Consider the following 27,865-nt stretch of genomic DNA (forward strand, 5'->3'; position numbering starts at 1 on the left):
GTTAATTAAGAACAAATTCTTATTTACAATGACGTCCCGGACGACGCTTGGCCAATTGTGCACCGCCCTATGGGACTCCCAATCATGGCCAGATGTGATACAGCCCGGATTCAAACCAGGGACTGTAGTGATGCCCCTTGCACTGAGATGCAGTGCCTTAGACCTCTGCATCCATGTGTGTGTGTGTTAACTATTTAGCTGTACTAGAATGCTTAAAAGGCCACACTTTTTAAAAATCAGTTATCGGTATCGTATTTTTGGCAAGGAAAATATCGGATATTGGTATCGGTCAAAAATGTCAAATCGGTGCATCACTACATCTCATGTATGTAAACCTATGGAAAGGATGATTATAGAAAGGCTGACTTACTTTCTGGAGAGTAGAGGACTAATGTCACCAGATCAAAGTGGGTTCAGGAAAGTCAGGGGAACGATGGATCCTATACTGTGAGTCAAGTCATACGGAAGGCACAGGAAAATAAGGAGGTGGTGGTAGCCGTTTTCTTTGATGTAGAGAAGGCTTATGATATGCTGTGGAAGGAAGGCCTACTTATCAAGCTGGATAAATCAGGACCTCCCCGGTGGCAGTGATGCAGGTAGAGTTGGGAGAGATGCGGTTAAAGTTAAGAAGACAACAGCTAGCCATGACATATTGGGTAAATCTACAAGGACTTAAGTTTACACATCCTACAAAAAAGGTGCTCCTAGAGTGCTGGGAACGTGAACAAAATCTGAATACAAGCTTTTGGTGGATAGGCAATTGCATGGCGAGAGAGGTGGGGCTGTTTGGGAGGGAGTGTAGCCCCTCTGTGGGTCTTCTTGCAATCCCACCTTGGTGTCTCCCTCAACCAGTGATAGATCTAGGGTTGCTTGTGAGGGTAAGAGATGTTGAGGAAAGAGTAGATTCAGTTGTAAGTGAACATTTAAGGACACAAAACTATGCTTTCTAGAATATATTCACAGATGGACCTAAGGACCCTAAAACAGGGAGGAGAGCAGCCGCTTTTAGTGTTCCTGAGTTTAAGACGGCAGTGACGAAAAGAGCAACGGATCATTTATCCGTTTACACAATGGAGTTGTTGGCCATACTATTGGCTGCCGAGTGTGTGGAGGAGGTGAGGCCAGACAGGTTAGTCATCTGCTCTGACTCCTGTGCAGCATTGATGAGCTTAAATGCATGTGTGTCTCAGAGCAGACAGGATGTATTGTATGAGGTTTTGCATTGTTTGTAGGGTGAAAAATAGTGTGATGTTCCTCTGCGTACCAGGTCATGTGGGAGTAGAGGGGAATGAGAAAGTGGATAGTATTGCCAAGCAGGCTCCTAAACATCCTAATGTTGAGATGGAATTGTCAATCAGTAAAGCAGAAGCCAATGGATTAATAAGAACAGTGGTTAAAAATAAGTGGCAAGTGTTGTGGGACAGGGAGAGTAAGGGAAGACATCTGTATAAGATCCAGGAACAGGTGGGGGCTGGGAGGTCCTCAGGCCCGAGGGAGGAAAGTGTAGTCACAAGGCTGGGACTGGGACACACAAGGCTAAATAGTACATTGAAAGTGGTGGGGAACCATCCGACCGACTGGGAGGTGTGATCATTGTCAGGAGGAGATGAACACAAGGGAACATGTTCTATTTCAGTGCCAGAAATATGATGAGAGAAAGGGAGCGATTGTTATTAGATTTGAGGAGTAATGGGGTGGAAGAGCCAGGATTAAGTGAACTGCTGTGGAAATCTTCAGGGGATGTGGTATTTCATTGTGTATTTCGTTTCCTTCGGGAGACGAGAATATCGGGTAGGATTTAGACCTTCGCTCCACACTCCAGTCCAGTTGGAGGCGGTAATGCACCTTAAAGTTGGTTGCCAAACGCCATATAGAATCCACAGAAGAAGAAGAAGAAGATCAGGTTTAACAGAGAGAGGGTTTGCAAAAGGAAAAATGGAAACAGTATACCTGTAAATAGACAAAAATCCGAAAGACAGTAGACATGAGAGTCGCCACTGTGGCCTTTTACGGGTGTGCACTGGGTCTTCTGGCGATGGGCCTGCGAGAAATGTTTTCGGGATTTGAAGAGAATAGGTGCACAATGACCTATATGTTCGAGTACCCCGAGTACCGGGTGAGTAGTTTGCCTATTGACCTCAAACAAATGGCACTGTGCGCGACTCGGTTTCGGTTCGGCGTAATCACTCGGCACTGTCAACAACACTCGGAACGTTGCTGCCAAATGCGTAACATTATTTTAGTGTCCATCCTTTTCAGGACTAGCTAGCACCCCCCCTCCAGCTGTCAATGTCCAGCTGTGATTTTTAGAGCCATAATATGGATATGGCTAGCTATAAATTAGCCCATGGCCGATATATCATGCTGAAGCTCAAGCTACCTGTTGTCGTAAAGCACCTGCATATTATACTTCCAATTTCAACATCGCACCTCATGCATGATTTTCAGGACGATTTCCTTGTTGAGGGTGTCGACGGACTGTGTCATGCACACCTAGCTACGTTTCACATTTACCATGGAATTGTACATTATTTCTAGTACTAGCTGCAATAGAGAGGTGGCATGGTAGGCAGTTACTGTATGTTGAGGATGCTGAGTGAGTGTGTGTGGTGTCATTGTATGTTACATCAGGGCTCAGGAGATCACACCTTGTGTTGGAAGCTGCAGTTGATCCATGATAAGTACTATAAGGTGATTATTCCACCCATTGAGTGCCTGGCACAACCATATGGCCCTGTGTGGTCTGTCTGCGCTCACCATGGTGCTGATAAAATATGAAGAATTGGTCCAATCTATTAGAAGTAGCTATTATATTTATTACCCAAAATTGTTCTCGGATCTGATTTGCTCAATCAAGAGTCAGTATCGGCCACGTGGTGCCACACCTCTCCTGTCGTTCAGCATGCACACACACACACACACACACACACACAACGATGCTTTCTCACTGTACTGTTTTTTCTTCTTCTCTGTGATGTGTTAATCTGCCTAGAAGTGTGGCTCAGCTGTTCCCAGCATATGGCTCTACCTCTAGGGAGGTGTGTGTGTGTATCCTTAGTGTGTTGTACTTTAGGCCCGGAGAGTACGAGCTCTATCAGGGATGTGTGTGTCCTCACTATGTTTGTGTGTTGACAGCGTATTGCCCTGCCCCGACGCGTGGCCCGCCAGTACCCAGCGTATGGGCTTTACCTGTACGGAGAGGGCCAGTACGCTCAGGACACTCGCGGACTAAAACTAACCGGGGCCCCTGTTCTTTTCCTACCTGGAAACGCAGGCAGCTACAAACAAGGTGAGCCTCTATCACCATTAACCAAACGCATCCACTTTTCAAATTTACTCGAATCGAACATACCCACTCAACTCAGATTAGGGAATATCACAAGTTTGCTCTCTCCATTGCTCTAACAATGGAAGCTAAGAATGTCTAATGTACAATATCTGATTCGGTTGCATATTGTACATAGGCTGGTGAAAGTCTTGTATTTGAGAAAGATCTTATGGAAGGGTTGCCCAACTGGCGGTGATTTTATTTTGTCCCCCAAGTTTTCTAAGCAAAATAAATAAAAATATAAATCTATTGAATATATTTTGGGCATCAAAATGCACTATGAGGACCCAGAGGATGTCACTTGAAAGTATTAATTAATATGCTTGTTTCCAAAGGGGGGGGGGGGGTGTAAAAACACCAGCAAATCAGCTCCAAGGGATTTTAATTCTGGAAATCTGTTCCAAAGTATTCCCACACATAAGAGAGTTATACAGTGTGTGTGTGATCGTAAACAATGTTTCAAATTATTCTGTTTTAGTTAAATATTATATCCGTGTGGTCAATCTGAGGTTTACAAATGATTTGCGATTATGTTCTCTTCCTCCTGATCTTCTGGCTGAATTTAGTTGATGTTCCCTGTTCTATGCCCACTCTAATGCAGATCTATCCTCTTCTGGTTTGGTGTTGCTAGTGGCTGCTGGTGGGAGTAGAACACCCACGCTCTCTTTCTCTCACTCTCAATCTTGCATGCGTACGCCCACCCCCACATACACACATGCAACATGCATATAGTTTGCTATTTTACCATTATGTGCATGATGGTATTCAGTGTCCTCCATCATGAGTTCTGTTGCATTAGTCTATTTACATGTTATGGTTACAATCACAAGCACATACCTCAACCAAGCAAACCTCAACCCAGGCATGATTTTTATTTATTTATCTTTATTTAACCGGGTAGGCTAGTTGAGAACACGTTCTCATTTACAACTGCGACCTGGCCAAGAGAAAGCAAAGCAGTGCGACACAAACAACAACACAGAGTTACACATGGAATAAACAAACGTACAGTCAATAACACAATAGAAAAGTCTATATACAGTGTGTGCAAATGATGTAAGATTAGGGAGGTAAGGCAATAAATAGGCCGTAGTGGTGAAATAATTACGATTTAGCAAATAAACACAGAAGTGATAGATGTGCAGAAGTTGAATGCCCAAGGAGAGATTCTGGTGTGCAAAGGAGCAAAACATTTTTTATATATATACATAAAATAAATAACAATATGGAGATGAGGTAGTTGGATTGGCTATTTACAGATGGGCTATGTACAGGTGCAATGATCAGGAAGCTGCTCTGATAAGCTGATGCTTAAAGTTAGTGAGGTAGATATGAGTCTCCAGCTTCAGAGACTTTTGCAATTTGTTCCATTCATTGGCAGCAGAGAATTGGAAGGAAAGGAGGAATTGGCTTTGGGGGTGACCAGTGAAATATACCTGCTGGAGCGTGTGCTACGGGTGGGTGCTGCTATGGTGACCAGTGAGCTGAGATAAGGCTGGGCTTTACCTAGCATAGACTTATAGATGACCTGGAGCCAGTGGGTTTGGCGACGAATATGAAGCGAGGGCCAGCCAACGAGAGCATACAGGTCGCAGTAGTGGGTAGTATATGGGACTTTGTTGACGAAACGGATGGCACTGTGATAGACTACATCCAATTTGCTGAGTAGAGTGTTGGAGGCTATTTTGTAAATGACATCGCCGAAGTCAAGGATCGGTAGGATAGTCCGTTTTTTACGAGGGTATGTTTGGCAGCATGAGTGAAGGATGCTTTGTTGCGAAATAGGAAGCAGATTCTATATTTCATTTTGGATTGGAGATGCTTAATGTGAGTCTGGAAGGAGAATTTACAGTCTAACCAGACACCTAGGTTTTAGAATATGTGGACAATTATAAGTCAGAACCGTCCAGAGTAGTGATGCTAGGTGGGTGGGCATGTGCAATCAGCGATTGTTTGAAGAGCAGCATGCATTTCGCTTTACTTGCATTTAAGAGCAGTTGGAGGCCACGGAAGGAGAGTTGTATGGCATTGAAGCTCGTCTGGAGGTTAGTTAACACAGTGTCCAAAGAAGGCCAGAAGTATACAGAATGGTGTTGTCTGCATAGAGGTGGATCAGAGAATCACCAGCCGCAAGAGCGACATCATTGATGTATACAGAGAAAAGAGTTGGCCACGAGAATTGAACCCTGTGGCACCTCCATAGAGCCTGCCAGAGGTCTGGACAACTGGCCCTCCGATTTGATACACTGAACTCTTTCTGAGAAGTAGTTGGTGAACCAGGCGAGGCAGTCATTTGAGAAACCAAGCCTGTTGAGTCTGCCGATAAGAATGCGGTAATTGACAGAGTCAAAAGTCTTGGCCAGGTCGATGAATACGGGTGCACAGTATTGTCTTTTGTTGATGGTGGTTATGAAATCGTTTAGGACCTTGAGCTTGGCTGAGGTGCCCCCATGACCAGCTCAGAAACAAGATTGCATAGCGGAGAAGGTATGATGGGATTTTAAATGGTTGGTGACCTGTTTGTTAACTTGGTTTTTGAAAACTTTAGAAAGGCAGAATAGGATAGATATAGGTCTGTAACAGTTTTAGTCTAGTGTTTCCCCCTTTGAAGAGAGGGATGACCGTGGCAGCTTTCCAATCTTTGGGGATCTCAGATGATACGAAAGAGAGGTTGAACAGGCTAGTAATAGGGGTTGCAACAATTTTGGCAGATCATTTTAGAAAGAGAGGGTCCAGATTGTCTAGCCCAGCTGATTTGTTGGGGTCCAGATTTTGAAGGGGAAATGGGGGAGGCTTTGGCAAGTAGCTGTGAGGGGTACAGAGCTGTTGACTGGGGTAGGGGTCGATTATCATAGGTTTATCGGTGGTGACAGTGTTTCCTAGCCTCAGTGCAGTGGGCAGCTGGGAGGAGGTGCTCTTATTCTCCATGGACTTTACGGTGTCCCAGAACTTTTGGGAGTTTTGGCTACAGGATGCAAATTTCTGTTTGAAAAAGTTAGCCTTTGCTCTCCTAACTGCCTGTTGGTTCCGAACTTCCCTGAAAAGTTGCATATCGCGGGGGCTATTCGATGCCAATGCAGAATGCCACAGGATGTATTTGTGCTGGTCAAGGGCAGTCACGTCGAGTGAACCAAGGGCTATATCTGATTCTACATTTTTTTTGAATGGGCATGCTTATTTAAGATGGTGAGGAAAGCATTTTTAAACAATAACCAGGCATCCTCTACTGACGGAATGAGGTCAATATCTTTCCAGGATACCTGGGCCAGGTCGATTAGAAAGGCCTGCTCGCTGAAGTGTTTTAGGGGGTGGTTGTTTGACCGCAGACCCATTACGGACGCAGGCAATGAGGCAGTGAGTACTCCCACACATTGGCAAACCGGGCTATCTGCATTGTGTCCCGCTAACCCCTCTATTACACTCTGTTCATCATATATGCATAGTCACTTTAACCATAACTACATGTACATACTACCTCAATCAGACTGACTAACCGGTGTCTGTATGTAGCCTCGCTACTTTTATAGCCTCGCTACTGTATATAGCCTGTCTTTTTTACTGTTGTTTTATTTCTTTACTTAACCATTGTTCACCTAATTTTATTTATTTATTTGACCTTTATTTTACTAGGCAAGTCAGTTAAGAACAAATTCTTATTTTCAATGACGGCCTAGGAACAGTGGGTTAACTGCCTGTTCAGGGGCAGAACGACAGATTTGTACCTTGTCAGCTCGGGGGTTTGAACTTGCAACCTTCTGGTTACTAGTCCAATGCTCTTAACCACTAGGCTACCCTGGCGCCCCTAATACCTTTTTTGCACTATTGGTTTGGGCCTGTAAGTAAGCATTTCACTGTTGTATTCGGTGCACGTGACAAACTTTGATTTGATCGCTGAGATCCTGGTTGAAGACAGCAGAGGTGTATTTAGAGGGCAGGTTGGTCAGGATGATATCTATGAGGGTGCCTGAGTTTACGGATTTGGGGTTGTACCTGGTAGGTTCCATGATAATTTTGGGTGAGATTGAGGGCATCTATCTTAGATTATAGGACGGCCGGGGTGTTAAGCATATCCAAGTTTAGGTCACCTAACAGTACAAACTGTGAAGATAAATGGAGGGGAATTAATTCACATATGGTGTCCAGGGTGCAGCTGAGGGGGATCTGTAACAAACAGTAACAGTGAGAGACTTATTTCTGGAAAGGTGGAATTTTAAAAGTAGAAGCTCAAACTGTATGGGCACAGACCTGGATAGCATGACAGAACTCTGCAGGCTGTCTCTGCAGTAGATTGCAACTCCAGCCCCTTTGGAAAGTTCTATCTTGTCGGAAAATGTTGTAGTTGATGTTAACATGCATGAAACCAAGGCTTTTACGGTTAGTCAACAGAAGTCAACAAATGATAGGGCCTGGGGAATAGGAGTGGAACTGGGGGCTACAGGGCCTGGGTTAACCTCTACATCACCAGAGGAACAGAGGAGGAGTAGGATAAGGGTACGGCTAAAGGCTATAAGAACTGGTCGTCTAGTGCGTTGGGGACAGAGAATTAAAGGAGCAGATATCTGGGTGTGGTAGAATAGATTCAAGGCATAATGTACAGACAAGGGTATGGTAGGATGTGAACACAGTGGAGGTAAACCTATGCATGATGATGATGAGAGGTTTAGTCTCTGGAGGCATTAATTAATGTAGGTGAGGTCTCGTCATGTGTGTGGGTTGGGACGAAAGAGCTATCTAAGACAATTTGAGCGGGACTGAGGGCTGTGAAATAAAGCAATAAAAACTAGCCAAGACAGCAGTAGACAAGGCATATTGACATTAGAGAGAGGCATAAAGCAATCACAGGTGTTGATCAGGAGAGCTAAGGTAAACATAATGGGGTACAGTGTTATTGAAACAGTCCAGGGGGCATCAGCTGTGTAGCCGAGTGATCATAGGGTAGAAAAAGAGTAGCAATAGGTGAGACAGGGTGCTGTACGGTATTCACTACTACACTCGGCGAGCAGGGGACACAGCATTCAGAAAAAGCTAATGGGCCGGGGCTAGTAGATGGTTCTGCGGCGATATCATAACAGAATAGCCTGTTGAGACTAGAGGTCGACTGATTATGATTTTTCAACGCCGATAACGATTATTTGAGGACCAAAAAAAGCCGATTTTAAATAATAATAATACAAAAATATATATAATTTTAATGTAATTTTTGATTGATTTATTTATTTATTATTATTAATTTTTTAATATATACATAATGACAATTACAACAATACTGAATGAACACTTATTTTAACTTAATACATCAATAAAATCAATTTAGTCTCAAATAAATAATAAAACGTACAATTTGGTTTAAAATAATGCAAAAACAAAGTGTTGGAGAAGAAAGTAAAAGTGCAATATGTGCCATGTAAAAAAGCTCATGTTTAAGTTCCTTGCTCAGAACATATGAAAGCTGGTGGTTCCTTTTAACATGAGTCTTCAATATTCCCAGGTAAGAAGTTGTAGGTTGTAGTTATTATAGGGCTACTAAAATCTGTCCAAAAATGCAGATTACCGATTGTTATGAAAACTTGAAATCAGCCATTCCGATTAATCGATTGACCTCTAGTTGAGACCACATCGGGCAATCACGTTGGCAGTCCAGTCATGTTTGATCAGTGGGGCTCCGTGTCGACAATAAAGGTTCCAGGCCAATTGGAAAATTAGGTGGTTGTAGCCCTAGAATTAGTTGGTATTTGGGCCTAGCCTCGAGCTAGGCCCATATACCAACTGGTGCTTGCTTCCGGACAAAGGTGTTAGCTAACAGTAGCCACTCGTATGCAGCTAGCTAGGAGTAATGATCCAGAGTGGCAGTAATCCGGTGATATGGTAGAGAGAAGCAGTCCGATATGGTCTGAGTTGATATCGCGCTGTGCAGACTGGCAGGTGATTGTCCAAGCTAAGGCTGGCTGATTCCGGGGGGAAAAGGCGAGGACAGCTAGCCGTGGCTAACAAAGACTAGTAGCTAGTTAGCTGGCTAGCTCCTAATGGAAGTTCCAGTTATAAGGAATAAAAATAGCAGATCCGTTCCACATTGGGTGAGGCGGGTTGCAGGAAAGTGCATTTAGTTTGACGATAGAAGTGAGATTATGATGTATATGAAAAAAGACAGGCTATATACAAGGGGCCATCTTGGATTCATGATCTTTAGATGTTTTACTTTCAACAACATCAGAACTAAGTAGGCTATGTTTAGGCTACTTTAAAGCCTGTCAAGCCTAATACCTAGTTTTACATTAAACACACTTCAAGGGATACTTTGAGATTTTGGCAATGAAGAGCTTTATCTACTTCCACAGAGTCAGATTAACTCATGGATACTCTTTATGGCTGCATTCACTATGAAAGAAGTTGGAGGTAATTATGCAAGCCAATGCTAACTAGCATTAGCACAATGACTGGTAATAGTATGTTAACAGCTAGCTGTTACAATAGACTGCCAGTCATTGCTCTAATGGTAGTTAGCAATTGCACTAACTCTAATTAGAAACTTCTTTTAAATTGTACGCAGAGACATACAAGTGGTATCCACAATTATCCCTTTAATCAGAGTTGATTTAAACTGTTAAAAGGAGTGCTACTGTTCATAGGGAGGTGAAATTAGGTCCAGGTTCACAGGTAAATTGAAGGGATGCTTAAATCCATAATCTACACACTGCCCTCTGTTTTGCTAATCAGATTACTTAACTCCAATAGTAAATCTAGTCTATTCAGAGGTCATCTTGTGTTGATATCCATGAGCTTTGGTCAACCTTAATCCTCACATGGGGGGACAGCCACTGTTCAGGGATGTGCTGGATGAATGTCAGGGATAAGCAAAAAAATAGAAATTAAAAGGAAATTTCACCCTGGTTCTGCCACGGCACATAGTCATTACTATATTAACAACATTACGTTCTTTATCATAAACATCAAGATTATCGAAACCACAAGCTAGAACGAGCACGTTTTCATTTCACTAGTAGAAAGTTGAGTTTTTTCCTGTATTTGGCTGCTAAACAACAAAGTCCAGCATTCATTTTTTTAAATATTGTTTATATATTTATATATTTTTAATCAATGTTACCATTATTTAACTAGGCAAGTCAGTTAGGAACAAATTCTTTTTTACAATGACGGCTTAGTGGGTTAACTGCCTTTTTCAGGGGACTGAATGACAGATTTGTACCTTGTCAGCTCCGGGATTCAATTCAGCAACCTTTCGGTTACTTGCCCAACGCTATAACCACTAGGCTACCTGCCACCCCCATTCATAGTGAATGCAGATACCGCCCTGCTCGGTAGAAGGGGGGTGCCCACAAACTTGGATGATGGTGTTATTTACTTCTAACGACCAACACACAGTAATCTCAGAACTTCTCTAGGCAAGATATTTTTGAAAACATGTGTTTTTCATCATGCCTGTGTGGTGTTCTGTCTAGCTGTGCTGATAACAAACGAGCACGAAAATGAGTTCGTGCCTTCGGAAAGTATTCAGACCCCTTCACTTTTTCCAAATTTTGTTAGGTTAGAGCCTTATTCTAAAATGTATTAAATATATTTTTTTCCCCCATCAATGTATACACAATAATCACAAAGGAAAAACAGGTTTTGAAGCATTTTTGCTAATCTAGTAAAAAGAAACTCAAATATTACATTTACATAACTATTCAGACCCTTTACTCAGTACTTTGTTGAAGCACCTTTGGCAGCGATTACAGCCTTAAGTCTTCTTGGGTATGACGCTACAAGCTTGAAACACCTGTATTTGGGGAGTTTCTCCTATTCTTCTCTGCAGATCCTCTCAAGCTCTGGATGGGGAACGTCGCTGCACAGCTATTTTCAGGTCACTCCTGAGATGTTCGATCGGGTTCAAGTCTGGGCTCTGGCTCGGTCAGTCAAAGACATTGAAGCCACTCCTGCATTGTCTTGGCTGTGTGCTCAGGGTCGTTGTCCTGTTGGAAGGGGAACTTTCGCCCCAGTTTGAAGTCCTGAGCGCTCTGGAGCAGGTTTTCATCAAGGATCTCTCTCTACTTTGCTCCATTCATCTTTGCCTCGATCCTGACTAGTCTCCCAGTCCCTGCCACTGAAAAACATCCCCAGAGCAATGCTGCCACCACCATGCTGTAGGGATGGTGCCAGGTTTCATCCAGACGTGGTGCTCGGTATTCAGGCCAAAGAGTTCAATCTTAGTTTCATCAGACCAGATAATCTTGTTTCTTATCGTTCTTTGAGTCCGTTAGGTGCCTTTTGGCAACTCTAAGCGGGCTGTCATGTGCCTTTTACTGAGAAGTGGCTTCCGTCTGGCCACTCTGCCATAAAGGCCTGATTGGTGGAGTGCTGCAGATATGGTTGTCCTTCTGGAAGGTTCTCCCATCTCCACAGAGGAACTCTGGAGCTCTGTCTGAGTGACCATTGGGTTCTTGGTCACCACCCTGACCAAGGCCCTTCTCCCCGAATGCTCAGTTTGGCAGGCAACCAGCTCTAGGAAGAGTCTTGGTGGTTCCAAACTTCTTCCTTCCCATTGAAGACATCATTGAAAATAATAATTTGTTCTTAACTGACTTGCCTAGTTAAATAAAGGTTAAATAAATAAAAACATTTAAAAGAATAATGGAGGCCACTGTGTTCTTGAAGACCTTCAATGCTACAGAAATGTTTTGGTACTTTTCCCCAGATCTGTGCCTCAACACAATCATGTCTCAGAGCTCTGCAGACAATTCCTTCTACCTCATGGCTTGGTTTTTGCTCTGACATGCACTGTCAACTGTGGGACCTTATATAGACAGGTGTGTGCCTTTTTCAAATCATGTCCGATCAATTGAATTTACCACAGGTGGACTCCAATCAAGTTGTAGAAGCATCTCGAGGATCATCAATAATCTCATAGCGAAGGTTCTGAATGCTTAAGTAAATAAGGTATTTCTGTTTTTGCTTTGTCATTATGAGTTTTTGTGTGTAGATTGATCAGGGGAGAAAACATTTTAATCAATGTTAGAATAAGGCTGTAACGTAACAAAATTAAGAGAAAGTCAAGGGGTCTGAATACTTTCCCGAATGCACTGTAAACTATACAGGGGAGTGTACACTGTTTAATGCTAACTCAAAAAGAGAACTTGGTATTCAACAAGAATGTTTTATGGTAAAAGTAGCATACACAAATACAGTATGAACAATGTAGTACAGTTCAGTGTGTAGAAAACTGTAGCTACAGATTGTTACACCAGATAATGTGATTTAACTGAATATTTTCAGTATCCATTACTGGGAGTTACAGGATAGGTACTGCTTGGTGTAACACAGAGAATTTTCGACCAGCCTTAGCTTAGCAATACTGCCTTCGTGCTCGATTCTGGGAACACAAGTCTCAAAATGTCTGTGTCTAGTTGCAGGGGTTCCTTTTTGAATTTAGAAAATGCTCCGTCATTAAAATATTTGTTTTGCTCCACGAAGTAATCCAACAAAGGGTATGACACCATCTTGTCAATTTCAAGCCTTCTCTCATTGATCGAGACAGTTGGGTGTCTAAACGAAGACGGCATCACTAAGGTTGGTTGAAAATCCTCTGTGATATACCAAACAGTACCTATCCAGTAACTCCCAGTAAGAACAATCTTTGGTTAAATCACATTATCTGGTTTCATAATCTATAGCTAAGAGAACTGGCGATCAGCAGATGGTGGGAGAGGTGGTCATGATGAAATTGACATTCGCAAAGGAACATGTAGTAAGATATCAGTGTCGTAAAGTTCAGGGAATAATTGTACGGCTGTGGGAGTGGTCATTATCAAACTGCCATTCTCTTGAGTCATCTTCTGCTTGAAATACAGCATAATGTCCAATCCACCAAAAGGGAAACAGTTCTGCCACAATGACACACACAAGCAAAGGAATTATTTTTCTGTATCTAGAATTCACTCCAGGAAGAAGCCCAGGCACCACAAGGTATTGTCTATAAGACAAACAAATATAATGAATTATACTCTATTGTACAGTTTGAACGACAGTTGAACTATGCCAGCATAATATCACCATTAGGGTAGAGAAGTTGAACATATGCACAGGCAGATATATTACATTTAGAACAATATCTAGCCTAATATAAATAAATATTGCATAACCCTCAACCTTTGCACAGTGACCAGACTGTACAAATGTGCCTCGGCAGGCAGACAGACAGATATGGCTGTAGCTAGATACTCTCAGGCATGCTTAGGCAAATATATTTATAGTAAAACCAGATTCAGTTTGAGATTTACAACAGTAAAGTGTTGTATTATTGTTTGTCCTCTTAGCTAGCTAGCTGGATAGTCAATTGTTATCTGTTAGGATTCCAATCTTGCGTCATGCCTATAATTTTGTGAGATTGAAACGCATCCACGGTCATAACCAATGTCAACCTTTGTCAATTATGTTACATAGCTGGTTAGTAAAATTATTTACAGTTGCTAATGTTACACGTTTGCTAACAAGTTAGCAGGCGCCAGACTAACTAGCTTGCCAGCTCCAGTCATGTGGTAACGTTTGCTGGTAAACCTAGCTTTAAGTGGCTGGTTGTATAACATTTTAGCTTGCTGTTTACAATATATCTCAGATTGTTAAACCTCTTCTATGTTTAGTCATAGATATAGCTACCTGTAGTTGTTTAGCTAACTTAGCTATCTAGCTAGACTAGATGGCTACCTACCTAGCTAGCTAGCTACCCAAGTTATGACACGCACATGGTGTTCTGTAGGATTAGGGTTTGACCTGTACATGGCAATTCTGTCCGTTCTACAATGACCATTTAGTGACACTAGTTACACACCCCTATGAATAGTCAAGCTATTAATTTGTTCCAACCGAATATCGTTCGAGGGCTGTAACTGCATAGCCCTGAGCTACGTGTCCTCCCTTGCCCAACTTCTGGTTATTATATATTGTTTTTATCTTATCCTTAAGTGTTAATCTTCTCACAGCTTTCTAATCGGTCTATGACCTCTTATGTCCTCTCACCAGCTCGCTCCCTGGGTTCGGTGGCTCTGAGGAAGGCTGAGGCCCTGGAAGGAGGGGTCCACCTCAACGTGTTCACCATCGACTTCAACGAGGAGCTTGTGGCCCTGTATGGAGGCAGCCTGCGCCGGCAGACCCACTTCCTACACGAGAGCATCAAGGCCATCCTGCGCCTCTACAAGGTATATTATATAAGAAATTGTTGTGTGAGCTCTCTTAAAAACATCAGATATATAAATGCTAACTAAAAATGGCTAACAACTGACTTACACCCAAGCCCAAATCAACCCCTACCCCCCTAGGCACTTGTCTGAGAGGGCAGGTGGAGTTTTTGCCATATTGCTTAAACTATCCAATCCTCTCAGATAAACACAAGTGCCTCGGGGCTAAGGATCAATTTGGGATTGGGCATTAGACTGATAAACTAAACCCCACACCTACCTCTTTCTCCGCAGGATCATGAAGCCCCCCCTCATAGTGTGGTGTTGGTGGGTCACTCCATGGGGGGAGTGGTGGCCCGAGCCCTCTTCACCCTGCCCCGCTTCAGCCCTCGCCTTGTCAGCCTCATCATCACCCAGGCCTCCCCTCACCAGGCCCCCGTGCTGTCCCTCGACGCACACCTACTGGGTATGGACACACACACACACACACACACACACACACACACACACACACACTAGGGCTTACAAAGTATAGTAACCCCCAGCACTGTGATCTGTCTGCATTCTCTCCTTTCTGCTCTGTGTGTGTGTAGAGTTCTACTCTGCTGTGAGACAGCGCTGGGTGGGTCGAGCGGAAGACCTGCGCAACGTGACAGTTCTCTCCGTGGGGGGTGGTTACCGTGACTACCAGGTGCGCTCCGGCCTCACGGCCCTGCCCTGCCCCCAGGACGACCCAAGCAAGCTGTCTCTGGTGGTAAGACTCAACAAAGTCAAAGTTTCTGCTGCATTCACATTTTACATGTTTTATCTGCACATTTATTTTGTTGACGTTTCAAATCGAGCCTTGTGAACTGCTGTAAGCTTTGCAACTATTCTATCACTTGAGACAAAATTGTCCACTCAAAATCTTTACATTTATAAGATGATATATGCTTTATTGTCTATTAACTTACTGAAAACAGAAATTTGTATTTTTATGCTCCCAACCCAACACACACACACCCCAAGAGGCTGGAAGCAATGGGTCAGCTGCAGTTCAGCGCCCCTAAGCGCTATGCTACCTGCCGCCCAATTAGTTAGCCACATGCCAAAAACAATATACACTGAGTATACTAAACATTAGGAAGACCTTCCAAATATTAAGTTGCACCCCACCCCTTGTAACATCAATTCATCGGGGCATGGACTCTACAAGGTGTCGAAAGCGTTCCACAGGAATGCTGGCCCATGTTGACTCCAATGCTTCCCACAGCTGTATCAAGTTGGCTGGATGTCCTTTGGGTATTGGACCATTCTTGATACACACGGAAAACTGTTGAGTGGAAAAACCCAGCAGCGTTGCAGTTCTTGACGGTGCGCCTAGCAACTACTACCATACCCAATTCAAAGGCACTATAGTCTTTTGTCTTTCCCACTCACCCTCTGAGTGGCACACATACACAATCTAGGCTTAAAAGTAATATTTAACCTGTCTCCTCCCCTTCAGCTACAGGGATTTGAAGTGGATTTAACAAGTGACATAAGGGATCATAACTTTCACCTGGTCGTTTTTATTTTATTTTTATGCTTAGTGTGCGTTTCATTCAGATAGCCCAGATGAATTTCGATTGCCCCAAGTCCTTCAGCCGTGCATTCAATTTCAAACTGATAGTGTTAATATCCTTTTCTGTTTTTCTTTTATGAAGGTTACTGCTGTTCCTAGGACCTGGGTGTCCACGGACCACCTGTCCATTGTTTGGTAAGTAGAGGAATTCAATTTACAGCTTGCTTGATGTAATCTCCAGACCCTCTTCCATAAATATGCAAGTCATTTGCTTATTGTGTTTGTTTTCCAGGTGCAAAGAGCTGGTTCTGGCCACTGTGCGGGCATTCTTTGACCTCATTGAACCTGAAACGGGACAGGTGAGTAATCACACTGGCTCACTAGACTGGAAACCAGGCGGGGCCTCCTTGACTGATCTCAAAAACACAGGATAGGCAACATTTTGGATGCCATTTGGGAATTTGCTTCCAACTGTCCAGTTATTTCGCATCAGTAGCTCGGTTTCAATCCAATTGGTGACAGATTTACATTCAAATATTAGTGTTTTTTCTACCAAAAAGACCAACTCTGTGCGTAATTAAGTATTGCACAAAAAATATTTTTTGCCTTAAGTTTTCATGTACTGAATAAAAACCAAAAGTTCAATGTGTTTCCATTTCATTTTTAACTCTACCAATAGTTTTGTAACAAACTGTTAAATAGCAAATGTGCCTACTTTTGTCTTGGCACGTGCGCTCTAGACAACAACAGCTTGCATATACAGTGCAGGTAGGCTAGTCTAGATGATGAGATTATTATGGATACATTTTTATTTGTCAAACAGCAGTCAAGCATCGATCATAATGTCACCAAAATAAGACCCTCGATATTTATTGGAAAGGAGCATTAAACTCATCTCTGTGCACTTTCATCACCCTGTGACATCATTAACTTATTTAATCTTTAGTCTAATAAACTGCATGGTTTCCCGGATCTTAATGGGAGGACCACATACCATATCATTGCGTGACTCCACGTTTACTTCCATATGATGGTTATTATATCTATATTTGCACATGAAGGTGTTTCCACCACCATTTCTCACACCATGTCGAACGAACAAATGATGTCTGCATTTATAAAATGTTACCGAAACGTCCTATTTTTTTTCCTATTATTATAATTTTTTTATACGGTATGACTTTACTCACATAACTGGGTGGAAACGTGGTTATAGCAGATGAAGGAAAGGAGACCAAGAGAAAGCCTATGCAGACTAGATGTACACCAGGATCATGGCTCAATTCATCTTAGTGTGCCGCTTACTTCCCTAATTGATCTGAGAAGAGTTTGATAGGAGAAATAATTAGTCTAGAATCTTGCCCAGTCTTTTCAACTCTTAAGTGGCCATGAAGGAAAGAAAATTGGAACACTGTCTGTCCATTTGAAGTTGCTAAGTACTGTCTATTGATGTCTTTTTTTAAAACTTTTTTACCAGTTTTCAGACAATCCAGAGAGGAGAATGGCCATTCTGAACCATCATTTTATCAGACACCCTGTACGTGTGCTGGGTGAGCAGCTAGAGACGCCCGTTTCCCTCTCAGGTCAGTGGGTTACAGTGCTATAGTGTGTTTTGTAGTAGGGCCGAACGGTGTGACTGCATGTCACTTTTTAGGCTGTGTGTCCTTTTACAGAACATATGTATTGCCGGGTGTGTGACCACTCTTATTTATCACATTCTCCAGGGTCTCCTAAAACGTGGAGCGAGGTGAACACACTCCGTCTGGCGTACAGTGCTCCCAAAGTAAGCCTACACCATTACCACCAGGGCCGAGGTCCATTTTGGTCCATAGACCCTTCACATAGCTCCTATCACTTTGGTCGTCACAGACCTAAAATAACTAGATTGGCGTAATGCATGTGATTTATTGAGCCACTTAGTCTTCTAGTAGGCTAAATTGCGCTTCCAGGCCCAGAAGGAGCTGGGCCTTGATCGTACATCATTTACAGATCCATGTCTTCTGAAAATATGGCTTGGAGTTATTGTTTCTTTGCTCTCTGCAGGAAGGACAAGCCAAGTATTTCCTGTTTGCCCTCTCCAGTCGCAGGAGAGCCTACAGCCACTTCTACTGTCGCAGCAACAACCTGGTGAGACTGAGATGGCAGCTCTGCTGCTTTAATGGGATTCAAACCAATATACAATATATGCTCTTAAGATAACACTGGTGCTTCCCACTGGTTATGAATCCCACTTCTGCCACCATTCATAATAGATTTTTGATATATAAGACTAATGATGTGAGTAAGTCCGCAAGTTGAGAACACAGTATAAGGTGAATCTTACAAATAGAAGACTGCATTTTGTGAGACTACCGAGCCAATGTTTGTAGTCTCTCCAACAGGAAATGATTAGCTGGGTTTACGGTTGTACACAGATGAACGGATCCATGTGGTGAGTAGGGGTGTGGATAAGTTGGGATCCTTAACATTAAAGAAAAATGTTTTTGTTGTTCCCTGCCCCCCACAAAATTAAAATCACAGTGCAGTTATCACAAAACTGTATCTTCTGTGTTATTGCCCAACTAGACGGTAGGCTATAAAGGCCTGGAGGAAGCTGTGTAATTTAAATAAAACCAGAGAGCAAAAGGCAAACTTTAGGCTACTTTGGTATTGTAAGATACAGATTACCAATACATTATTTCTGCCTGCCTCCTTCTCTTTCCCTCGCGCTGGCTTGCCTGCTCTTGCTTTTCACTAATGATATGAGTGTGTCTTCAGTCTGTTTTTATTTATTTTTATTTAACCTTTATTTAACTAGACAGGTCAATTAGGAACAAATTCTTATTTACTATGACGGCCTACCCCGGCCAAACCCTAACCCGGACAAAGCTGGGCCAATTGTGCTGCGCCCTATGGGACTCTCAATCACGGCCGGCTGTGATACAGCCTGGAATCGAACCAGGGTCTGTAGTGACACCTCTAGCACTGAGATGCAGTGCCTTAGAACGCTGCGCCACTCTGGAACCCTGTGGCATGTAGAATATCCTAGCCTATTCATTGATGATAGGCCCTGCTTTACTGAAGTTGCGGGACATTACAAGCCAAGAATGTAAGATACAGCATTCCATTGCGAGATACAGCTTTTGATTGCCGATAGATAGGCCTTGTGCACGTCTCTAATCAATCAGTCTCCTCCGTTCCAAAAATACTGAATCTTGATACTCCGAAATGGGAGTTGACGGGCAAGGAGCCGAGGAATCAATTATTTTGGGTCGGCTCTCCACCACTATGGCAGCGAAAGGCAAGCAACACCAGCTAATTTAAATGGGAAGGAAATGCAAACTTTGCGAGGTGGATTTGAGGTACTGTAACGGTAGTATAGGTTCCATGCTTAAACATCTGAAAGGGAGACCCAAACCGTGAGACCCAAACCATTGCTGGCAGCAGCGCAGCTGCATTGTGAATTCACATGTCATTTTATGAACATTTCTTATCGTTTTAACGGAAAACTGATAAAATGACTGTTGAAATGTTTTGATTTTTTCCCCCCCATTTGTCACATCCCTAGTGGTGAGTACTGACTGGCCATGTCAGACATGCACTCTTTTCATTTGTCTCTCTCGCTCTCTTTCTCCTCGTTCATTCGCCTTTATCTCTGCTTCAGCTTACTGCTGGCTCTTTCTGACATCTGACGTACCATTCTTTCTCTCTCTCTCTCTCTCTCTCTCCATGCTCCTTCTCTTCTTTTCTCCCTTCGTTGCTATCTCTGACTGTACTCTTCTTTCCCCAGTGTGCAGGCAGTGGATCTGTCTTTTGGAACAGAACTCCTCCCAGCTTACAAGGTAAGCATTAACTTCCCATATTTACACCACCACTAAATATTAGTGGTTAGTCAGTTATTTGAAGTCGGTCATGTTTTTGTGTCAATGTGCTGTCTGCTGTTTCTCATTTCTCTGTTTCTTGTGTTGTGGAATGCACTTTAAGTACACTGTGACATGACTTGACACTGCACTCAAACCGTGTTGACCAAAATAAATAAGTGTATATAATAATTAAGTGTAGATCAAAATAAATCTTCAGAACTGTTGCTTCACTGGTCGCTGGCTGTCTGTCCCCCCCCAGGTTCTGACTCTGAGCCTCAGTGAGCTGTCCTCTGTCTCTCACCTCATTGTGGTTGCCTCCAACCTCAACGGTAGACAGGTACACTGTGTGCACTCTTTCTTTTATATCCCAAAGCACTGTTTCAATCTTAAACAGATTTTGATATCACTTATGTGCCCTAGTTATTAACAAATATGGATACAGGTAGAGAAACACTATTTTCCATAAGGTGTAGTGACAATCTAAATAAATAAACTACATTTATCTCAGTGGTAGCGCCGTTCCATATTTATAAATGTGAAGAGAAGTAAAGAGGCACTCTTGTAGTACCCTTCATGTGTACATCTTTTCTACTCTGTGTCCCACAGTTCACAGTGGAGTGTGAGTGGCAGAGACAGGAGTCTCAGACCGTCTCTGTTCCAGTACCACACGTTCTCTCCTTCGGTTAGTCCTCCTTTTCTCTAATTCCTCCCTGTAGAAACAATTATATTTGCAGTCTGGTTTGTCTGAAAATCTGTATTTTTGCTCAGTTTTATTTCGCAAGAGCTAGTTAGTTAGGTATACTGAATTTGTTGACGTTTCTCATTCGGTGGGAAACACTGGCTCCCTATGGCTGAACTCTGTGGGTCCTCGCTCGCTCAGGCATGAGTGTTAGTGACGTCACTCTCAACTCCACCGGACTTCGGCACACCATTGAGCTGCAGCACTTTCATCAGGTAAGTCCATCTGAATTGTATATTTCTATAATAAGTTTGGTCAAGTAATTATCCACTACTTGCAGTCCAGTACATTCTATCAGGAGATTGAACATCGTACATACAGTACTGGCAGAACAAGACCAAGGTATTTGGTCTGATACTTTCTGACCACTGTACCCTCAGGTCTATCAAGCTTTCAGAATTTCAGTCGTAAGCCACTGCAAAGTAACCAAAGCAGGTAAGCAGATGTCTACAGTTTTGCAGCACATTTCTATCAACTGATGGGGTGCGTGTTTGTGTGAGTTTGGTTGACAGCTGCTCTTAATCCATCTTTTAATTTATGATTTTGGTAATGGTTCAAAATGCAAAAGTACCAATAATGTTGGATTGAAAGTCCTTGTCTCTATGTACAGACAGACTGCCCAATGTCTACATAATGAAGGTGCCATGGTTTAGGGAGGACTCCGTTACCACGTCCAGGCAAGATTTTACCACCTGTCCATCCATCTGTTTGTCTGTCCACCAATCCTGGCTATTTTTTAAATATATATTTTTATCTAATGTATTTACCCGTAACCCAATTGAAAACTGTTATTTATTTGGTCTATCCCTGCAATCTCTCTCAGTATTCCCTCTGTAACAGAGATATCGGGAATGCTCCACACTAGTCGTCCTGACAACTCCACTGGTGTCCTGTTGCAGCTCCACACTGCCCCCAACTGCCACTATAAGGTACTGCCCACAGAATTAAATGGGATACTTTTTGTTTTTCTGTTATCTCAAATGGTATTGCCCATTAATGTGAGGCATTAAACCATGATACAGGCCTCAAGCTGAATCACGTTTGGTTTTTAATTTAAAAAACACTTTTATTTAACTTCCCTTTTTCTCTAAGAATCTCTCTCTCATCTCTCCCTCTCCAGGTATCTGTGAGAACATCATTTCCCAGGGTGATTGGACAGGTAAGACCTATACTCTCTTGTGCTCAGCTCTCACCCTTACATACAGAGTTATGAGCGTTGTAGTACTCCTGGGTAATTTAGCCTTGAGTGAAATGGAGGCTAGCTAGCTTAAATTCAAACACACCAATATGACTAACTAGCGAAATGAATTTTCTACCCTGCTGTCCTCCCAGGTGCTGAGGTTCTGTGGGCCCGTGTTGCCGGTGTACGTGGCTGTAGCGCTCCTACTGGCCTGTGGGGGGCAGATGTCCTCTGTCGTGAGGATGGGGCGCCCCCTACAGATGAGCCATGCCGTGGCCAGATCCCTGCAGCCCCACAAGGTGGACCTTCCCGTCTACCTGCTGCATCTGCTGCTCAGGTAGACCTATTATTCAATCAAGCATGCATGTGTGTGCAACAGTGGAGGCTGCTGAGGGAGAGGACTGCTCATAATAATGGCTGGACGGCGCGAATGGGATGGCATCAAACACATGGAAGCCATGTTGTTGATACTGTTCCACGGATTTCGCTCCAGCCATTAACACGTTCCCGTCCTCCCCAATTAAGCTGCCACCAACCTCCTGTGGTGTGCGCACACACACAAATGCATGCACACAGACACACTGTGAAAGACCACTCGTATTACATGAAACAACACCACACCATACAAAGTCCCTCTATCCTTCATCCCACTATTTGTATCCAGGTATAGCTGGTTCCAGGATGGTTGGTCCACTCTTCATCTCCCGCCGTTAGATGCTCTCCCCGCCACTTCCCCAGATGGTATGACACAGGAGGGCTTGCCCCTAAACGAAGACTGGCCACGCCTCCTGTCCCCCCTGCTGTATGTTTTGGGAGCAGCCATGGCCTTCTGGGGCAGCGTGCTGCTCCGCCTCTTTCTAAGGCTACTTTCGTTGCTATTGGCCCCGCTTCACAGGTAATGAATGCCCGCTCCCCTCATGCATTAGATTGAACTCCATGGAATTAGAATTAGTTTAGTCTGTGTGTGGGTGTCTGCTTTCAGGCCCTCTGTGTCTCGGGACTGCGGCACCCTGCGTAGGCGGACTCAGCTGCTCCTCATCCTGTGTCTGAGCATGTTAGGATGGGCTTCCTGTGGAGCCCTGTCAATCACAGCCACCTTCCTGCTGCATCTCTACCGAGTGAGTCTAGGGGCCCAGTTAAATACTTACTCATTGAACTTGTTAGTTTTCCTGTGGTTTACTGATGTGTGCCTATGTTTCTGTCCAGGTTCTAAGGCTACAGATGACAGAGAGGTCTCTGCGTCATATGCTGAACCTGGTAAGAGTCAGAATTATTGCCCTCTAAAAATGACCTCTCTAAAATATTCATATAATTGATTATAATCACAACTACCCTTCCAGGCGCCCGAGAAACAAACCGACAAAGAGAAAGGCACTGGGGAAAAAGAGAAAGGCACTGGGGAAAAAGAGAAAGGCACCGGGAACAGTGAGGCCCTGGACAGCAAACCTAAAGAATGTAACGGCGCCCCCCTGCTATCGGACTCGGTACTGCAGGATGTGAGCGATGACCTGCAGCTGCACGTCAGCCTGTCTGCTCTCCTCACTCTACCAGTCATGCTCTGTGCCCCATCACTGATCCACTGGACCCGCAACCTCAGGTACTAGAGTGTGTTTGTGTCAAGTTAAAGTTGTACAAACTGTTGACATTATCATTCACAATGACATGCCAGAATGTATGCGATTGCTGTTGCATCCTATAGAAAGGACATCTCCTGTTGGAGATAAAAGGGGGAAAAAAACATCCCTAACTCTACCGTGTGTATGTCCATATGTAGAACTGTGATTTTCCCCCTTCGTTTAATTGCCTTTTCTCTTTGCAGATATTCTGTTGCTCGTTTGGATCCTGACCCTTGCTGGCCCCACTCCGTGCCTCTCTTCATCGCCTCTCTGCTGCTCATCAACTGTAACACACTCACTCTCAGCTACAGGTGCTTGTATTATACTGCTCCGTCTGTCTCACATGCGCGCACATCTTTCATGTCTGTCTTCACTCCTGTCCTTTCACCCAGGTGTGTTTTAACTTGGGTTTTATGCTCTTGTGTTTCAGTAAAACCCTGCCTATCACATCCCGCCTGCTGTTGCCTCTCTCCGTTGCCATGGTGTCTTTCTCCCCACTCCATCTATACCGTGTAAACTACTTTGTGTCTGCAGCCCTGGTTCCGTTGGCTGTTTCCTGTCTCTTCTGAGTTCTGCTGGTACCTGCGCTGGGCTTATCACTCAGCAGACTCACAGATCCGGGTCAGGTCCCCAAACTGGTCAAAGCTAGTCTGGCCTGGGATTTCAGGCCCTGAAGGGGACGAGGATGGCAACCCTACAGCAGAGCCATAGACATACATAGTTTGCGAAACTGTCCGCCATGTTGTCTCCAAGTGTTCCAAGCTTTTGGTGCCAACATGGCTACCATTGGAATTCCCAGTCTTAACCAAGTTTGCCTTACTCTGTATATATATGGCTCTGTCTTCAAGGAGCATGACGCGATTACTCCTTCATAACAAATGTCACACCTGATACTTGTGGTTCTCAACAGGATATTGCTCTCATCGTTTTTCATACAACTGTAATTGAACCTATTTTAGTACAGTGTAATTGTGGTAATAATGAGTATGAGGGGATTTGTCTCGTGTTTATTGGATTCTGTTTTTTGGCCCTAAACTTCTTGGCCTGTCTTATTGGTAACTTTGAATACACTCATGAAGCTAGCTACCTTTACTCTGTCATTAGTAAGATGTCATAAGCAGTCGTGTTGCAATTAGGGTTGCAAAACTACCTGTAATTTACCATTTATACAATTTAAAAAATATATTTTACATGCTATGAAAACCTTAAACTTTTCAAAAGTCTGGTAGTTTACTGGTCAATTTTGAAAGTTACCAGTAACATTCCCTCCCTTTGCAACCTTAGTTACAATGATGTCATGCAGCTAGCTGTACTGTATGCAAGATGACCGTGGCTAACTCGCTTGCTTGGCTAGCTATTGTAACTGCACCGGACATGTTCCGTCATGCTTTTGACAGTGTAAAGATTTGAAAGGTTTTTCTTAAACTCTTATCACACCCTCAAACCTTCTTCAACTGCTATCTTACGTTGCTATCGTCCTGTTCAAAGCACAGATGATGCGTTTTTGAAAGTGGAGCTCCTAACTACATAACCTGTTCTTAGCCAAGTATGGTCGTTTTATTATGCAGTAATGTGGCCATAGCTATGAATGTTATTGGTTAATCTCGATCTAAAGTGACCGGGTCCTTACTACCTAGGCTATCATGAGGAATGGATGACCCTGAACACAATAGCTTAATTTAGTTGTGCAATGTTGTAGGAAGGTTGTATGGAGCTATTCCAGATCATTGGGGGTATAACTTGACATTGTATCTATGTCGTAACATAACTACTCAAGCAGTTTTTCCTGTGCATCTCTATGGACGGAGTCCAGGTTGATGTTATCCATACTAGAGTATATTAGATCTGATATTACCTTGCAAACAGGCCTATCATGTGACTCTGCTATTCTGTTAAAAGCTACTGTCTATTTCTGATTTAACAAAATGTCCTCTGCTTGAAGAGCTAGCTTTAAAGGGATCTTTGGCTTTTTTTTTTTTATTGATGTCGTTAAGAGGCCATGGCCCCTATTATTTACTAGAAGAGTCGTTACTTACTTGGAAAACATCAGCACTTGGTATTTCCATTTGCCTTAATCAGTTACCTCACATTTTTCCAAACTGGACTTTCTAAAGACACATAGCTCCTGCATTGAAATACAGTTGACAAACTGACATCGGCTTGGTCTCCACAAGGCAGACACATGTATAAATGTGTATTACACTCATTGTCGTAATGAAAGCACAGGGTTGTAGATCTTCAAGATCAGATGAAGGAGCTCTATTGCCACCGATACATGGAGGCACCAGAGATGGTGCCTTTAGACTGTTTCACCCTCTACTGTTTGCTAATTCAAGGTGGGTGTGTTTGCGTAAAACCCTATCAGCCATAGCTCCACTCCAATGTACAACACAGTGGATTGTGTTAGTGGTGTTTTTTGACAATTGTTTTGTAAGAATTAACCAATAGTGTCTGTGTGTTTGTACGTGTACTTTTGATGCTCACCAGCACCCCTTGACCCCAACTCTGTTGGCATCCCTTGGACAAAGCAGCTAGTGCCTTTCTGCCGATTTGCCCCTCCCCCTCCACGCATTCACTCTCCTATCTGCCTGTCAATCAAGACACTTCCCTAGTATAGGGCATAAGATTGTGACATAGACCAGCATCTCTGAGTGACTAATCTGGTCATCTGAGTGCAACAGTAGTGAGCATAACTCTTGCTTGTAGCTGTCTTAACACTTTTATTTGCAAGACCGAACAGATTTCAAATACAGAATGGTTACATGGAATGGAACAGGTTATGTTGGTGTATGTTAAATGACTTGACAAAGCCACAACGGTGTTATGTCAAGGTAAAGGCAGCTTGGTTCTCGTACAGTGTTACGACTTTTCAAGCTCAACAAGACAGGCTAGGAATTGAACACCTTTGTCCATCCTAGCTAGCTTCAATTTAAAGAGACCAAACTCACTCCAGTACGAACACACACGCATATACTACACACTCTCCCCGACGACACCCCCCTTCCCCGTGTCACCTGCACTGTGAATGTACCTGTTTGTGTGTGCATAAGTATGTAAGACCTTTAGTGCGGGTGCTTTGTGTGTACTAAACTATAGTATGTCAATGTGGTGCAGTTTTTAGTGCTTTGAAACGTACATACTCTGCCTCACTCCAAATGTGAATTGTGACCAGATTTATATAGATGAAACTTTGTGGTAAAACTAGTAGAAATGGGCATATGTTTTCTATGAATATGATAGATATTTTTTTTCTTCTTTTTTTTATTGGTGTTCACTGTGACCGGTGCCCGTGATTTCTGAAGTGAGATTGACACCTCGGCAACTACTCATGTTCTAACGTAACCAACCAGAGTGAAGCTGTCGCCACAAGCATATCTCAATTTAAATGTTTGTTTAAGCTTTTTATGCTCTTTGAGATTATTTTTTATGTAATGAAAAGCACTACACAAGTTAAATAAATAATAATCATTGTATGGAATACTGTTCCTTGAACCTTGAAATGCCTGTTTGCCTGTTATGATTGTAATGTTAGCAGTCATAATTTTTAAAAATTAGAATCTGTTTATTGCAACTGTAAGTGGTCATAACAGTTGTTTGTTATTAAAAGCAGACATAATTCACGTTATGATTGCCTGAAAATGTATATGATCACGGTAAGAGTAACGGTGTGGAATGACGAATGATTATACCAAGGATATAGCTGATGATTTTAAGGAAAGTGTCTCCAAATTGTACATATTGTGTGTCCAATGAAGTGAATTGCTGTTGCTTCGTGCTGTTGTAGCTTTACTGTTGCAACTAGGATGCTAGACAGACTTCAACTCCACAGCGACCCCCCCACACACACACTACTACTTTGATTCACACCCAAGGACAAAATACTTGCATGTAAATGTCCCAACATACATATTCAACTAGAGTGGTAGGTTTAGTTCGGCAGCTGCAAAGTCCAGATGAATGCTAAAAGTTTGTTTGGGTCTCCACTTGCTCTTTGATGTTCTGTTGACTATAGGGAAGTGAATATCCAGTTAAGTGTTACCAAACTGTCGTTACACGCTGATAGTCATGTTACTGATGCGGTCTCTTGCTGTTTCTGTCCCAGGTGACTTTCAACCTATAACCTCCTATCTCGAACTGGTCCTCGTTGTGTGAAGATGGTCTCTTGCTGACCTTTGCTGAACAAGAAATGTTCCAAAAATTAAATTGGACCCAAAAAGACCTTGCCTGAGTGAATGTTTGGAGTCTGTTTCTACAGTTCGGTTATAGGTCAAGTGACAAGGACGGGCATACTCAATTCTCAGGTTTTAGCATTGTCGCAACAAAAAAGATTGCTTTGGTGTTTTTTTTATATTGTAAACATTTTTTATCTAATGTTATTATAACATATTTGTGCAATTTGTTAGCATTATTTCTGTTTAAATAAAGTTGTGAGAAGAAATGGCAACCACA

The 27,865-nt window shown here is 43.0% G+C and overlaps 1 protein-coding gene across 2 annotated transcripts; it reads left to right on the plus strand.

Annotated features, from left to right (window-relative positions):
- The first annotated feature begins 1,891 nt into the window (after positions 1-1,891).
- On the plus strand, positions 1,892-27,860 carry pgap1 (post-GPI attachment to proteins inositol deacylase 1). 2 transcript variants are annotated; one of them, XM_029631217.2, is made up of 26 exons: positions 1,892-2,116; positions 3,136-3,289; positions 14,342-14,517; positions 14,791-14,962; positions 15,090-15,250; positions 16,182-16,234; positions 16,332-16,398; positions 17,517-17,622; positions 17,764-17,822; positions 18,083-18,166; positions 18,409-18,470; positions 19,809-19,860; positions 20,141-20,218; positions 20,488-20,563; positions 20,762-20,835; positions 21,001-21,055; positions 21,231-21,297; positions 21,444-21,549; positions 21,741-21,779; positions 21,953-22,137; positions 22,465-22,695; positions 22,783-22,918; positions 23,007-23,057; positions 23,141-23,397; positions 23,620-23,727; positions 23,847-27,860. In XM_029631217.2, exons 1-26 carry the CDS (start codon positions 1,985-1,987, stop codon positions 23,983-23,985), a joined length of 2,880 nt encoding a protein of 959 aa, XP_029487077.1. In that variant the 5' UTR covers positions 1,892-1,984; the 3' UTR covers positions 23,986-27,860. The 2 variants fall into 2 exon arrangements, with proteins under 2 accessions (XP_029487077.1, XP_029487085.1); XM_029631225.2 differs by having other exon boundaries at positions 18,421-18,470.
- The last annotated feature ends 5 nt before the right edge of the window (positions 27,861-27,865 follow it).

The sequence above is a fragment of the Oncorhynchus nerka genome, linkage group LG3 (genome assembly GCF_034236695.1).
Source record: "Oncorhynchus nerka isolate Pitt River linkage group LG3, Oner_Uvic_2.0, whole genome shotgun sequence".
Lineage (NCBI taxonomy): Eukaryota > Metazoa > Chordata > Actinopteri > Salmoniformes > Salmonidae > Oncorhynchus > Oncorhynchus nerka.